The sequence below is a fragment of the Sminthopsis crassicaudata genome, chromosome 1, assembly GCF_048593235.1.
Source record: "Sminthopsis crassicaudata isolate SCR6 chromosome 1, ASM4859323v1, whole genome shotgun sequence".
NCBI lineage: Eukaryota > Metazoa > Chordata > Mammalia > Dasyuromorphia > Dasyuridae > Sminthopsis > Sminthopsis crassicaudata.
In genome coordinates this window covers 418,801,742-418,817,413 of record NC_133617.1, presented here as the reverse complement: position 1 = coordinate 418,817,413, position 15,672 = coordinate 418,801,742, and the positions used below count along the sequence as shown (strand labels likewise).

General features: G+C 45.0%; 1 protein-coding gene across 1 annotated transcript; it reads left to right on the top strand.

Annotated features, from left to right (window-relative positions):
• Positions 1-4,814: 4,814 nt before the first annotated feature.
• On the top strand, positions 4,815-15,145 carry ARID3C (AT-rich interaction domain 3C). Its single transcript, XM_074280245.1, has 8 exons — positions 4,815-5,280; positions 6,190-6,594; positions 8,189-8,261; positions 10,095-10,278; positions 10,420-10,688; positions 12,461-12,652; positions 12,973-13,062; positions 14,448-15,145. The coding sequence occupies exons 1-8, from the start codon at positions 5,242-5,244 to the stop codon at positions 14,570-14,572; spliced, it is 1,377 nt and encodes a 458-aa protein (XP_074136346.1). The 5' UTR covers positions 4,815-5,241; the 3' UTR covers positions 14,573-15,145.
• The last annotated feature ends 527 nt before the right edge of the window (positions 15,146-15,672 follow it).

Here is a 15,672-nt window from a genome sequence, read left to right as displayed (position 1 = left end):
CTAAAGCCCAGGTTAAGAATAGACTATAGGAACAGATAATGGTGAAGTGAATAGAGCTCTGGCCCTTGAGTCAGGAGGACCTGAGCTTTAAGTATGGCCTCAGACACTTAACACTTACTAGTTGTATGATTCTGGGCTAATCACTTAATCCCAATTACCTCTCAAAACAACAACAAAAAAGAACAGACAGCAAATCCCCACACACTTTCGAGATGTAAAAGGTATATCCAGGAGAAAACTGTTGAGAGTCTCTAAATTTTTATTTTTATTGTTTTAATTTATCAAAAAAATTTCAAGCATTTATTATCTCTCCTGCAGCTACAGCATCACACCCCCATTATGGAACATCTTTTCAAATGCTCACATTAAGTATTGGCAATTCGAAAAAATAAATTCCCACATTAACTTTCTCCAAAGGACACACTTTTCATTTTTGAATTTTAAGTCCACTTCTCTGGCAGAAGGTGAAGGGTGAGGGGTGTGATTTGACTTCTGTCCACTGGAATCATGTTAATTCCTTATTAATAAGATTAATATGGATGGTAATCCTTTGTTATCTCTCTCTCTCTCTCCCCCTCCCTCCCTCCTCCCTCTCTCTCTCTCTCTCTCTCTCTCTCTCTCTCCCTCTCTCTCCCTCTCTCTCTTCTCTCTCTCTCTCTCTCTCTCTCTCTCTCTCTCTCTCTCTCTCTCTCTCTCTCTTCTCTCTCTCTCTCTCTCTCTCTCTCTCTCTCTCTCTCTCTCTCTCTCTCTCTCTCTCTCTCTCTCTCTCTCTCTCTCTCTCTCTCTCTCTCTCTCTCTCTCTCTCGTCACTGCTGACAAGATTCTTGCCAGATTGTTTTGTTTTGTTTTCTTTCTCTTCCCAGATTATTTTTACCTTGCGAATACAATCCTTCCTTTGCAACAACAATAACAAAATTCGGTTCTGCACATATATATTGTACCTAGGATATACTATAAAATATTTAATATGTATGGGAATGCCTGCCATCCAGGGGACGGGGTGGAGGGAAGGAGGGGAAAAACTCGGAACAGAAGGGAGTACAAGGGATAATGTTGTAAAAAAAAGAAAATTACCTATGCATATGTACTGTCAAAGAAAATGTTATAATTATAAAAATTAATAAAAAACAAAATTTAAAAAAAAAAAGATTCTTGCCAGAATTCTTCTTAGTAGGCTGACCCTTCACCTGGAAGATGGTTATCTAAGAGTTAGTGTGGCTTCAGAAAGGGCTGAGGAGTGATTGATATGATGTTTGCTGCCTGATAACTCTAGGAGAAATGCCAGGAGCAGATTTTTCGAGATCTGTACACAATGTTTGTAGATCTGACCAAGGCTTTTGATACTATCAGTCTCAAGGGCTTATGGAAAATTATGTCAAAATTTGGTTGCCTGGAAAAGCTCATCAGTATTGCATATCAATTTCACGAAAGCATATTTGCCAGGGTTCTGGACAATGGGTCATACTCTCATGCTTTGCCAGTGACCAATGGAGTGAAATAAGACTGTGTGCTTACTCCCATACTTTTTAGCATGTTTGATCCATATTGTCAAATGTCTTCAAAGAGAACAAACACAGCATCAAGGTCAGTTACCACATGAATGGCAAATTCTTCCACTTGAAAAGGCTACAAGCCAAGACTAAAGTGGAGGGCATGTTGATGCATGATTTTTTGCTTGCAGATAAGTGCACTCAATGTAGTCTCTGAGCTGAAATGCAACAAAGTATGGACCAATTCTCTGCTGTTCATGCTAATTTTGGCCTAACAATTAACAAGTGCTCCATCTGCCAGTACCACATAGTCCATATGTGGAACTGTTAGTTAGAATAACTGAAGAAATTTTGAATACTGTAGATAAGTTCACTTACCAAGGTAACGTATGTATATATTGATAATGAGGTAGACACAAGCATTGCCAGAGCTAACTTATTAGTGTTTGAAAGGTTCTGTGGCAAAGGTAGGAGAGAAGAAATATTTGATTGACTACCTAACTCAAGTTCTATAAAGTTATTGTGCTGATCTCATTGTTGCTTGTCTATGAAACCTGGGCAGTAGACCAACACCTTTCCAGGAACCTGAATCACTTTTATTTGAATTGTCTAAGGAAGATCTTCAGATAACCTGGCAGGATAAGATACAATGCCTTTCTCAAACTAAACTGCCAAGTATTCAAACTCTCCTGCACTAACAGCTGGCTCCGTTGTTTGAATGCCAAACATGCACTTGCCAGAAAGACTATTTTAAGGAGAACTCACACAGGGTGAGCCCTCACATAGTAGTCAGAAAAAGTGATACAAGGACACTCTCAAGGAATCTTAAATTTTGGAATTGATTGTGCAACATGGGAGACACTGGCACAGAACCACCCAACATGGTATGCCCTCATGAGAGAAGGTGCCGTGGTCTATGAGCAAAGCAGCTAAAAAAAGACATGAGATGTGCAGATTTAAAGAATCCACCTCAGATGTTTATATGGACTATTTGTGACCAACCTATAGTAGAGCATTCTGAGCTTCTATTGGTCTGATCAGCCACAGTTGGACACAGTAACTTGACTCAATCATAGTGATATCACTTTGGTCCTTTTAGAGAACAAAGGACAAGGGGAGAAATGGTCTAGTCTTGGGTATCAATAAATTATACTTACCATGATTACTTACTACTATAGAAGTTAAAATGTGAGCTTTTCTAGGTATGTCACTAAAAATCTTGATGGCATATAGTTCCTTGGTAGGACTTACTGGAAAGACTGGCTGCTTGATTTCCCATTGGTGAGGGCAGCCTCCAGTACTATAAGTCCAGAGAGAGATAATATAAGATCCTTAAGGGAGGAAGGACTCAACATGAATGAGAATAAGAACTATTTTTACTCTCTATTTGGTTATTTGTGAGTGTTAGGTAGGACAAAACTTGTCATATTCAATATCCTTTTACCTGCATATTTGTATAGGATCTGAATTTTTTTTTTCTGTAGATGAGAACCAAATTCCTAGGTAGGAACATGAAGCAAAAGAAAAAAAAAAGGAAGCATCCCATAGAAGAATAAAGGGAGACTTCTTAGAGAAGGCAACTTTTGAACTGGGCCACATTTAAAGCATTAAAAAATGAAAAGAGGGAAGGAAAACAATCTATGCACAGTGATGTCATGAACAAGCATGGAGAGGAGAGCAGAAAGAGAATAGTGTAGTTTTGGTGGAGTTATTATATGAGATAAGAGAGTAATGTTAGTTTATGGAAGTCTTTGAATACTAGGCAAAGGACTTGGAAATTTTAATTGGTTGGCAGGAAGAGACCTGAGTTCAAATTTGATCTCAGACACTTAATACTTCTTAGCTGTGTGACCCTGAGCAAATCACTTAACCCCAATTGCCTCAGCAAAAAAAAAAAAAAAAGAAAAGAAAAGAAAAGAAAAGGATGTAATTTTGGATCTCTAGATGGAAAGCTAAAAGAAGGTGACTATGAAGGTAGATGTTTAGTCTGAAGAAGATTTAAAGGGAACATAATAGTCTTCTTCAGATATTTGAAGGCCTGTCACATGGAAAAGAGATTAAGCTTGTTCTGGTTGGTCTTAGCGCAAGGAAGAGATAGAAGGTTGAAAGAGGTAAATTTAGATTTTTATATAAGGGAAATCATTCTAACAAATGGAATGGACTGCCTCCAGCGATAGTGTGTTCTCTTTCACCAGAAGTCTTCAAGCAAATGATGACTATATATTGGAATCCTTAGGTTGGACTGAATGCTCTCTGAGTCTGTGGTTTTATATAATGCAGGGATGGAATGGGGGAAAGACAGGGCATGGCATTGTCCTCCAGAGGTCAGAGATGTTTCCCAGGGTGAGCACTTGAGAGGAATGAGGGAACAGTGGTGCCATTGACAAAAATAAGGGGAAAAATAGCCTGTTGGGGAGGAATATGATGAGGTCATCTGTGGACCTATTGAACTTGAATTGCCATTTCAATATGCAGGTAGAAATAAGTAACAGACAATTGGAAATGCCTATCTGGATCTTTAAGGAGAGATTGGAGTTGAAAATTCAGATTCTGGAGTCACATAGTCAGTGGATAAGTTTTCCACATGTTTCATAATTGTGGGAGATGGAGATTTTTACTTTTGTCTCAATGCATTATGCTGTTTTAATCTATGCAGATAAAGGAAAATGGAGAGCTAATATCTGAGTAATTCACATACAGACCAGCTGAGAGAAAACTGTTTTGGTTTTGTGGGAATCAGGATTTATAAATATCTGCATTTACATTGGGTTCCCTGGGTATCTCTGCCTCTGTCCTAGGTCTCTGTCCATCTTCATCCCAGCGTGAGGAGGAATGATTCCCAGCTTTGCGGCAGGACAGCTGCAGTGATCATGACCAAGGAGGGGATATATGAATGTGTGTTTGTCTCTGTGTACCCTGGCGGGTACCTGTGAATTGTGTGCTTGTGTTGAATTTGTGTCTGGATCTGTGTTGTGGTATAGAAATGTGTGAGTGTGTTCCTTTGAGAGAAGGTGGGGAAATGTTTCTGGATTTAGGGGAAATATGCACATAGTTATTTTACTCAGTGGTACCTACGCATTATGTTACAATGTCACACACCATTTTACTGGAACTCTCAAGGGGAACATATTTTCATTCTTATAATGTTACCTACAGCTGTAGTGTCACCTATCTCAAAGAGAATGTCTCCGTACCACTACCACCCCAACACACACACACACACACACACACACACACACACACACACACACACACACATCTGAAGACATCCCACCAATACTACACACACACTTCTCTCCCGGTCTCTGCAGAGCGAATGGCCGCCCTAGGGACCCGCTGCCTGCGGACACTTGTTGCCAGAAAAGAGAGGAGGAAAAGCTGAGGGCAGAAAGCAGCCAGATATCGAAAGAGAGAGGGAAAAAGGGAGAGAGAAGGCGAGGGAGCGAGAGCGCGACAGCCCGCGCAGCATCTGCTCCGCCCCACCCGCCCCAGGGGAGACCCGGACGCCTGGGTCCCGGGACAGCGCCACCCGCCCGCCCCTCCCTGCCGCTGTTGTTCCTCTGACCCGGCTCCGGTGGCCAAAGAGACAGAGAGAAAGGAGACGAAGAAGGGGTAGGGACTGAGGCTAGACAGAGAGAGGGAGGGAGCCGGACAGAGGGACCGGGGCAGAGAGGATCGGGACGGAGAACGGGAAGCAGCGCCTGCAGCCGGGAGCAGCAGGAGCCGGAGTGGGGAGCGGGGTGGCGAAAGCATGGTGGAGAACCTGGAGACAGCCGCCCGCAGCGCGCTGGTGAGTCCGGGGTTTGGGAAGATCGGCGTCCTGGGGCAGGAGGACTAGTGGGAGGTGCTCCAAGTCCGAGGTGGAGGGTAGAAGGACTGCAGGAACCAGTGTCCGAAGTATGCAACGTGACCTGTTTCAGAGGTGGTCATCAGTGGGAAAAGATCAGTGTCCAGAGTGACCAGAGTTTGGGATGCCTGAGGTGTCCAATTTCCTGGATGACCAGTTACTACCGACCAGGAAATTTCCATATCTGTCACCTTCCAGTTTCCCCCAAAGCCTCCTGCGCTCAGCCCCTTTTCACTTAATCTTTATGAGATTTTTCCAGCGGTCTCTGGACCTACCATTTTCCCAGTTTCTTTCTCTTGACTGTCTCTCTCATCCATCTCCCTTTTCTGTCTCTGACCCTATCTCTGTTTCTATCTCCATTTCTAAATCTCTGTCTCTGTCTCTGTCCCTCTGATCTCTGTCCTTTTCTGTGTCTCAGTTTCATAGCCTCTGAAGTGGTTCTTTCAAGTTTCTTTCCCTCTCAATGTATCTATCTATTTCTCGCTATTTTCTTTTTTTCTTGTTATTCTTTCCTTCTCCCATTGTCCCCTTAGGACCCTGGGGACTGGAGTACTAGGAGAAAGGGTTGGGATGAGTATATGTGGGTATGGAGTTTAATCTGAGAGTGATTCTTTGACAGCTCTGTGAAAGAGGGACTGGGGTTGACAGGGATAACTTGATGGGGAGAGGGGAGGTTATGAGGTGCTACAAAAGAGTTGAGGGTCAGGAAAATTGTCAGAGTTAGAGAAGAGGCTGAATTGGAAGTCTTTGGAAAATTGGGAAGGGGGAAAGTCTGGCCTAGGGTAGGGTGTCATTGAGAGTACCTATTGGTTTTCCCAATCCCACAACACTCCTTCTGTTGTGCCCTTGCAGGCAGCCCTTTCCCCGATGCCCCGCCCTATGCCTGGAGCCCCCCCTGGGGGTGGGTTGCGCCTGGAAGCTGTGATGGAGACCCTACAGAGGCAGCAGGCAGCTAGATTAGCTCAAGGTGGGGTTCGGCCCCCACTTCCTCTTTCAATCCCTCCATCCTTACCTTCCCAACGATCCCATCCAATGGGTGTCAGGGCCCAGCAGTCTCCTGAAGAGGGGACTCTGGGGGGTACTGAAGAGGGTGAAAATGAAGAGGAAGATGAGGAAGAAGAAGAGGAGGAAGAGGAGGCTAGGCCTCAAGGGCAACCTCCCCAACCCAGCCCAGGACCAGGTCTATCTGTGTCCCCCCCCATCCAGCCTCCTGGCCCTCAGCATCATGAGTGGACTTATGAGGAACAATTTAAACAGGTAGGAGGTCTGAGCCCAGAAGTCTAGGTTTACATTTTCCCACTCCACCCCCATCTTCAATCTGTTCTACGCTTTCTAGTATAGGGACAGGTAGGTAGAATATGAGTTAAGAGGACTTGACCTTCAATTCCCATCTAACTTCACCTGACCCCTTTCTAGGCCTTATTACCCAATCCTCTCTTCCCTCTGAAAGCTGATGCCACTGGAAGAAGTAGCCCCTGGGGCCCCAATCCCCCTAATCCCCCATACCCTACTACCTGGGGCTCTGCAGAGGAGAAATAAAGACAGAGACAGAAAGAAAAGCAGATAGAGTAAAACAGATAGTCAGAGACAAGAGAAATGCAGAAAAGGGGTCCAAGGATCTTGAGAGAAATCTCTTGTGGACATGGGGGGGAGGGTCCAGTATGCTGTAGAAGATGCCAGATGAGATAGTGGGGGAGGGCTCTCATTGTCCACTCTCCATCCTTTTCTCCTCCCAGTTTAGACTGACACTTCCCTCTCCCCCCCCATATGTCACGTCCCATTACCCCCTTACCTGACAGTGAGGAATGGGGGTTGGAGGATTGGGAATGGGGATAGGGTGGCTCTAAGGATTCCTCTGGTTTATACAAGTGGAGGAAGAAACAGAAGGTAGATAGTTTATGCTTCCATGACTCAGTTATCACACTTTCTACTCCCCCAATTTTTTTTTAACTCTCCCTTCCCCAAAGCCTTGACATCTTATTTATATATATATGTGAAGATTATTCTAGATATGCATCTGTGCAACTGTGTGTATTAGTGTGAAGGAAAGTGTTTGGGAGAGGGCTACTTTGGGGATTAGAGTTTTTATTTTTATTGATATTTATTCCAATTATTATTCAGAAGTCATTATTTTCTGAATATGAAACAAGGACTAAATCTTGAGTGTTACTCAGGGATTATTAAGTCTGGGGGCTTTTAAAAAAAATGTTCCCCTTTTAATGATCACTATTGTTCCCCTTTATTGCTCCTCTTCAGCAGTATAGCAGAACTATAGACTCGAACCCTTGATAGCTAATGACATGACCCAATCGGAGACTCACATGGTGGGGTAGGGTGGGAGACAGTTTTAAACCCTGGCTGGCCAACTGGTATCTGACTGGCTGGAGCTGACAAGAGGATTGGCTCCTTAACCAATCACCAAGAAGAGATCAGGGTGAGGTTAAAGATAACGTATCTTTAGGATTGGGACTCAGGCTCTGACCTTATTCTCAACTGTCCTCTGCCGGGGAAGTACTCTTTCCTTCAGTACAGCTTCCCATTGACTGACTACAACTCTGTCCACTCCTTGTCTGTGTGGGAGCTCCCCGTGGCAGAAAAGATTCCATGGCCCTAACCAAGCTCAAATTAGGACCTCCTTGGATGTGACATGTTTCACGAATCCATTTTGAATGCACTTCACATCGCAGAGACCCTTATTCTCAGCCCCGTACTAAAAACATCGTGCCTGTGGGCTGAAGTTTCTGCAGATGGGGCCTGGGGAAATCGTTCTGCCTTAGGGAAAGGGAGGGGGAGGGAGGGAAGGTGTTGATGGGGTTTAGGGTGGTAAATGCACCTTCTTCCCCGCCCCCAGCTGTATGAGCTCGACGCAGACCCCAAGAGGAAAGAATTCCTGGATGACCTGTTCAGCTTCATGCAGAAGAGGGGTGAGGGGCGGTATGGGAAAGCTGTAAAGGGGGGCGGGGTCTGGGGGCCCAAAACACTCTCCCGCAAGTGTACCAGATCCAAACCCTCATTAGTTAGTCCCCATCCTCAAGAGAGTGGCTTAGACCTGGAGGAGTTGTGAGGTGCGGACCCTCCGAACAAATAGAGACTGGGGGAGGGATGGGGACACCTCAATAACATCTTTAACCTCTGACCTACCACGATTAATTAGCCCCTCCCTTTCTCCCAAGGGAATTAATTAGCAACGGAGATGCTGGCAGGTTAATGAGTCTTCAATCGATGACGCTCACCCCGGGGGAGGGGTCACTGGGGTGGGAGGAAACTTACTGGACCACAGTCTGGAGCTGGGGTTTTAGGACTCCGGGATCCTTTGCTCGAGGTTTCTTCGAATTCAATCTCCTCATTGCCAAGATAAGAGGTTCCTCCTTCCTCCCACCCCCGGGCAAACTTTGGATATGGGTTGACACTGCAGACCTTTCCTGAAGTTAGATAACTGAAAGGACTTTCCTAGGGGTGAGGATGTGGCAGGGAGATTAGGAAAATGAAGAAAGCTAGGATATCCTTTCCCTGGGGCTCTCAAAACTCGAGAGCAAAGAGCTAGACTTGGCGAGGGGAACCCAGCTTGCTGAGCACGTTGGGTGGCCTGTCCATCATTTCCCCCCTTCGCTCCCCAGATTCATGGGCCCAGAGTCTGAGTCATTATCTCTTTCTCCAAAGCTAATTAACTCCCTCCCCATCGCAACCTGATAAGGCCACTAATTAACTCGCCTCTGCCCCCCTCCTTTTGTGCCGCTCTAGTGCTCCCAGAAAGACCTACAGAGTTCCCGCTCCATCTCTTGGCCCCTGCCTCTCCCCAAAACTTCTGACCCCCAAAAGCAGTTCCCATTCGTCTCTAGCTGTTCCCCTTCCCTCCCCCACGGCCTTGATTCCTGGATTTAAGCTCCCTTCTCCGGTTCCCCCACCCCAGACCCTCTCCCCCCTAGTTAGCTTGATATAGGAGGAGGATAGAGAATGGGAGGGTGCTTCTGCCCACCCCCTACTCCACCCCCAATCCAGAGATGCTAAGGAAAATGGGGAGCTGGGAGGAGGGGGAGAATCCCAAGGGGCCGATAATTTCCCCCCATTAATCAGGCCTGCGGCTAATTGTTCGGGCACAAAGGGTCTGGCGGTGGGAATGGGATCGGTAAAAATCAGCGCAAATTAACTGGGGCCCATCGCTCAGCTTCGACAGAACCCTTTGTCACGGGCCAGGCGGGGGCGGGAGCAGGAGCGGGGGCGGCAGGATAGGATTCGAAAACCCCCAACCTCTGCAAGCTAGAGAAGAGAATGGCTAGAAGCCTCTGCCTCTAGGCAGTTCCCCTCCTTTGCCCCAGCCCCTTATAGAGATCCCCAGAGAGAGAGATGCCAGTGTTCTTTTATGTTTTATGTTTCTTTTATATTCCCTCACCTCCCCGCCATTACTGGATAAGGGTAGACCTTCCTGTTGTCTCTCCTGGGTCTGACCTGCTGCAGAAATTCCTGTCCCTGTTGATGGCCCTTGTGAGGATCCTGGTGTCTGCCACCAATCCCTTCCCCGTACCAGTTATGACCGGCCCTATGCCATCCTGCCTCCAGTGTACCCTTCCTCCCCTGCCGACCCTCTGTTCTCCTGGAGGCCGTCGTCTCCCCTAGTTCCCAAAGAGACCATGTTTTTTCCTGCCACCCCAGAAACTCGGTGTCCTACACGTCCCAAGTGATCAGACCCCCGTGCCCTCTGCCCCGCCTTGCTGACCCTCGTTCTCCGCTCTCTATTATCCCGGTGTTCTCCTTCCTAGGCACCCCAGTAAATCGCATCCCGATCATGGCTAAGCAGGTTCTGGATCTCTACGTGCTGTACCGGCTGGTGACGGAGAAGGGGGGGCTGGTGGAGGTCATCAACAGAAAGGTGTGGCGGGAGGTGACTCGGGGCCTGAGCCTGCCCACGTCGATCACCTCCGCCGCCTTCACGCTGCGCACCCAGTGAGCTAGGGGAGGGGCGGTGAAGGGCTATGCCCAAGGGAATGGGACAGGGCTTGGGGAGCATGGGGGACAGATTTCGGGGCATTCGGATTTGAGGGGGAGAACTCATTCCAGGGGATGCAATCCACCCCTGCCCTACAGGTATATGAAGTATCTCTACCCCTACGAGTGTGAGACTCGGGCGCTCAGCTCTCCAGGGGAGCTCCAGGCTGCCATCGACAGTAACCGACGAGAGGGCCGGCGCCAGACTTACGGGACTACCCCGATCTTCAGCTTCCCTGCAGCGGGGCCGCCTCCTCCTCCTCCTCGGGGGACCCCAGCTACCACGTCAGCAGCTCCAGGTCTGCCGGCTCTCGCCTGCGCCCAACTTGGTCACGGCCACGGGCACGGCCACGCCCCCATTAAGAAAGGTGTGGGCAGAGGTGACTGGGGCTGTGGGCGGGATGGGTGAAGGCAGATGAGAGGGGACTGGTGGACCGGGCACAGAGAGACACGGCAAAGTTTGAAGCGATGGAGGGGGGGGGGCGGGGAAATGAGTGTTGAGATAAGTGTTTGGCTGGAGCTAATGTTCTAGGGAAGCCGCCCCTTATTGGAAAGGTGCAGAATCCTGATCTGTGACTCCTTTGCTTGCTCATTTGTTGATATTAAAATAAGCTTAAATTCTGCAGTTCTCCATACTGGATCACTGGCCCATGCTGGATTCCAGCTTGCTCAAAGCAGACTTTGGCTCAGGAAAGCAAAGAACTACACTGAGAATGAGCACAGATGCCTGGCGCCCCCCCCCTTTTTTTTTTCCTTTTTTAAACGAGAGGGCTGGACAAGATGATTCTTCCATCTTCCAGCTCTGGAATTGAATTCCCTTGACCCCAGATATCTTTGTTGACATCTCTATTCATTTTCCCACCTAACCGCATCCTTCAGATTAGACAAGCTTTAGAAGAGGCAAAGTAAAGAGAACTATGGAGGAGGGAAAGGAAGAAATGGGATTTAGGAGTTTAGATACAGAGGACCACAGATTAAGGTCATTTAATCTACACCTCTCCTTTTTAAATTTTTAAATTTGTATTGATTGTCTTTTTATGTCCTCCCTTTCTTCTTTCCCTCCCCCACCCAATGAGCCATAACAAGGAGGAAAAAGCATCTCAGCAAAACTAACCAATATATTGACAATTTGGCAGTATTTACAGTGTTCTACCCATTGTCCATCTCCACTCACTTCAAAGAAAGGGGAGATAATGAACATTCACAAGAATAAAACTTTTTCGAGGCTAGGATTGGTCATAATTTCATAACATTCAGTTTAATTTGTGGTTGTTGCTCTTTCCATTCACATCAGTCAAAATTATGTTTTCTTTCATCCTATTACTTTATACTTTACATCAGGTCATGTTACTTTTTATGCTTCTTTCTAGTCTAGTCTACATAATAATTTCTTATAAATAGTAATATCCCAATTCATGTACCATAATTTATGCAGTCATTTTCTAGTTGATGGGCATCTACTTTGTTTCCAACTCTTTATTACCAAAAAAAAAAAAAAAAAAAGGTTGCTCTAATAGAGTGTATGGAGACTATCTTTGACTTCCTTAGGGTAAATGCCTAACAGTGGAATCAAAGAGTATGGCTAACTCTCTCTTGTTAAAAAAAGATTCAATTCAATTCAGTTAGCAATTATTGAGTATCTAGATACTGTAAAGTACTGTATTTGGTATAGAGATGGTTTTTGCCCTCTGGATATTTATGTTCTAGAGATAGAATAGATGACATTAATACAATACTTTAACATATATGAATTTATATATTGCATATATGTTATTTACATGTATATATATATATATATATATATATAAGCTTTGATAAATTAAAACTGCACTAAAGCTTTTGGAACACATATTTTACACACAAATTATCTCATTTAATTCTTTTCAACTACCCTGTAATTTTGGTACTACAGGTATTATGATTCCCATTTTACAAAATAGGAAATGGAGACTCTGAGAGATTAAATCATTTGTCCATGGATACACTGAGACCCAGAGAGGCAAATTTAATTTCATTAAAATGAAGCAAGTAGTAAATCTGGTTGGTGTCATTTCCATAATGCTACTTTTCCCAGAAGGGACACTGGGTCCAATTTAAGAAGTCTGAGCCTCAATGTCAATACACCTTCTTGCCTATTCAGAGGAGGGCTCAGGGCCTGCCCCAGCAGTGGCTATACCACGAATTTCACTACCAATGGCCCTGGGTACTATGAGAGAAAAAATTAGTCCAGAGGAACCACCTGAGAAAAAGGCTGTGTTGATGGGACCTGTGGATCCTCCCCGTCCAACCTTGCCTCCCAACATCCTTCCCAGAAGCAAGTCTTCTGTCAGAGGTAAGGGAGGTATAGTGTACCATGGTGAGATCTGAGAGGGATATGTGATCAATAGTGACAGCAGTGGGGGCCATTTGAGGATAAAGTGGTATATTAGGCTTGATTTGGAACGTAAAGAGCTAATTAAAGGGATAGTGAGGTAACGTGGTATAAGAAGAGGTATTGGATAAGAGAATGGAATAAAGGGATGTGGGACCAGTTTAGAAGTTTAAGAATATCTCCTCTGTATGGCGTTTACCTATGGCTCACTTTTGGATCCAGTATCTTATACCCTCCCATCCTCCCATTAAATGTATTTCCCTCTCTTCTTTTCTGGACAGAAGAGCCACTGGAGGTGCCCCTTAACATGGCAGGCAATGGCATCAGCAGCATCAACATGGCCCTAGAGATCAATGGCATTGTCTACACTGGTATGGAGGCCAAGATTTAGCTATACTGGAATGGGGGTTCAGAAATATCTAGTATAGAAGTCTGGAAACCTCACTTTTATGAAAGTTGGAGTGTCTACAAATGAAATGGAGATCAGATAGCATTTACATTGGTAAATAGGTCATGGATTTGTGTTATATCAGACATCAACACTGGCAGACATTTGACAAAATCTCTCATGATGTCCTTTTGGATGAGATAGGGAGATATAGACTGGGAGATAGTAGAATTAGCTAGTTTAAAGATCAGATCCAAAGAGTATTGATTAATGGATCCATGTAAACCTAGAGGGAGGTCTCTTTCTTTAGTCCTATTCTGTTCCATATTTTTATCCATCACTTGGATGAAGACATAGAATGCCATGCTTGTGAAATCTGAACATCACATGCAAATACAGTAGGTATACTAATTGTCAGAATTTGGATAAAAAAAAAATCTGAACAAGTCAAGTCTAAGAAGATTACATTTAAAAGGGATACATGTAAATTGTGTAATTTTTAAAAAGATCAAATGTACAAGTACAGGATAGTACACATTCATGACAACTGTCTGGACAACAGCCCATATGGGAAAAAAAAACCCAGTAAAGGTTAGTTGAATACAAATTTTTACTGAGAATCATCAGTGCATAAGTTAGTCTTAAAAGTTAACATAATCTTGGTCTGAATGCTGTATATAGTGCCCAGAGTCACAGTGACTTGAAAAATTTAACAATTCTATGTCTTAGGCTACTCTTGAAGAAGTATGTTCAGTTCTGGGAGTCATATTTTATAAGACATTGTCGACCTGTAGGGACATCCAGAGGAAAGCAGCCAGGATGATGAGATCCTATGAGTGATAGTTGAGGAAGCTAAGATTCTGTGAGTCTATGGTATAACCAAAGACTACTCTGGAAAGAATTTTAAGGGATCTACATTTGGACAGGTTATCTACACTAGTAGAAGGGATACTCCCATTGCTATGGATGACCAGGGAGCATCTATACTATTTGGAGAGAAAGAGGGAAATTTTGGTGACAGCATGGCTCAGGTTATCAAAAGAATTCATCTGCTGCTGGAAGACAGAGCATGTTTGTATTAGTACTAGATGCCAGGGGAGACATGAACTTCTAGCTATATTGGTATAGACAGTCATGGAATATCTATACTTGAATGGAGGTAAAGTTGCTAACACTGGCACCAGGAGCTAAAGCTATCCCTAAAGGGATAGCCTACATTGTTTTATGTTTCTTAGGGTTCTATCAAAAATGGGGTACTAGGGAATGGAAGAAATCTAAAATTCCAGAAAAGTAGTGGTGGAAACATTTGGAGAAAAGTCATTCTAACTCATTGCACTTCCTTTCTTCTCTCTGTGTCAACAAATTTAGGAGTCCTCTTTGCCCGTCGACCACCTACACTGGGCTCAGCCACCAACAACAACAGGAATTCTCAGGGTCCAACAAGTCCTGGACATAATACCCCTCCTGGTCCCCTCTCCAGCACCTCACCTTGAGACCTCATATTCAAGAACTTGGATCCCCCAGCTATATCCTGGTTATTGGAGGGGAGGGCAAGCCCCTTTTATTGTCTACCAATCCCCTCCCCAATGTGGGCACCCCCCTGCATAGGGGAAAAGAAAAAAAAGCTCATTCTCCCATTCCTAGCTGAGATCCCTTCTCTCTTCCCTCAACAAATCACATCCCAACCCCCATAATGGACTTTGAAGCCAAATGTTTTGCTTCGATTATAATGTCTACCTCATTATAATGGGGGTAATGCTCCTGACCCCTATTCCATGTGCACCTAACTAGCCAAAGAATCGATCTTCCCCACTCCCTGGTGTATCATGTGTACCAAAGAGCCCAGATGTGTCTTGATCTTAGATCTTGCCTCAGTTTCAGTCCTCCTATTGTCACCCTCTCCCATCCTTAGTCAGCAACCCCCTACCAACTCCAATCACACATTTAGGTTTTCCTGTCCCATCTGAGCTCCTTGTCAGACCCAGGCTTGTTTTAGAGGGTCAGAACCTAGGGAGACTCAGGGGAGGATTCCATTTTAGGGTCATCATGATCGGACAATAAATTTGCTGCCCTTGCTGCTCTAAGCATGAGTTGTACTCTCCTCATTTCTGGTCCTTGGAATGAGCTTTTCATCAGAAATCCAACCAACATACAGAGACAGACATAGAGATGTGGAGATCGTTGCATAGGAACTGATTCAAAGTCTCAGACTGCATTTAAGAGCAGGTTAAGGTGGATGAGACTGCTCTAGTAGGAATTGGGGGAGGAGTCTGCTCTGATCTAATCTTGGTCCAAGCCACGAGAATATGCTCTGTATGGAAGCAGGAGAGAAAATAGGATAAGAGTGCAGGGTAGTCCCAGGCTTGGATAGAAAGAAAAGAAAATGGGAAGGAATGTGTTCAGAGAGCAGTGGGAAAGAAAGGAAGAGTAGTAAAGATTAGGGGCCAGAGGAGAGGGGGAGGAAGGGAGAACAGAAATTGAAGAGATCTGGATTAAGGCCAGACAGAGTGGAGGAGCTGATACATGGATGCCTTGATGATAGATCAATGGATCAGTGGATCAATGGATCCATGGATTACCAATAGGGAAAAGA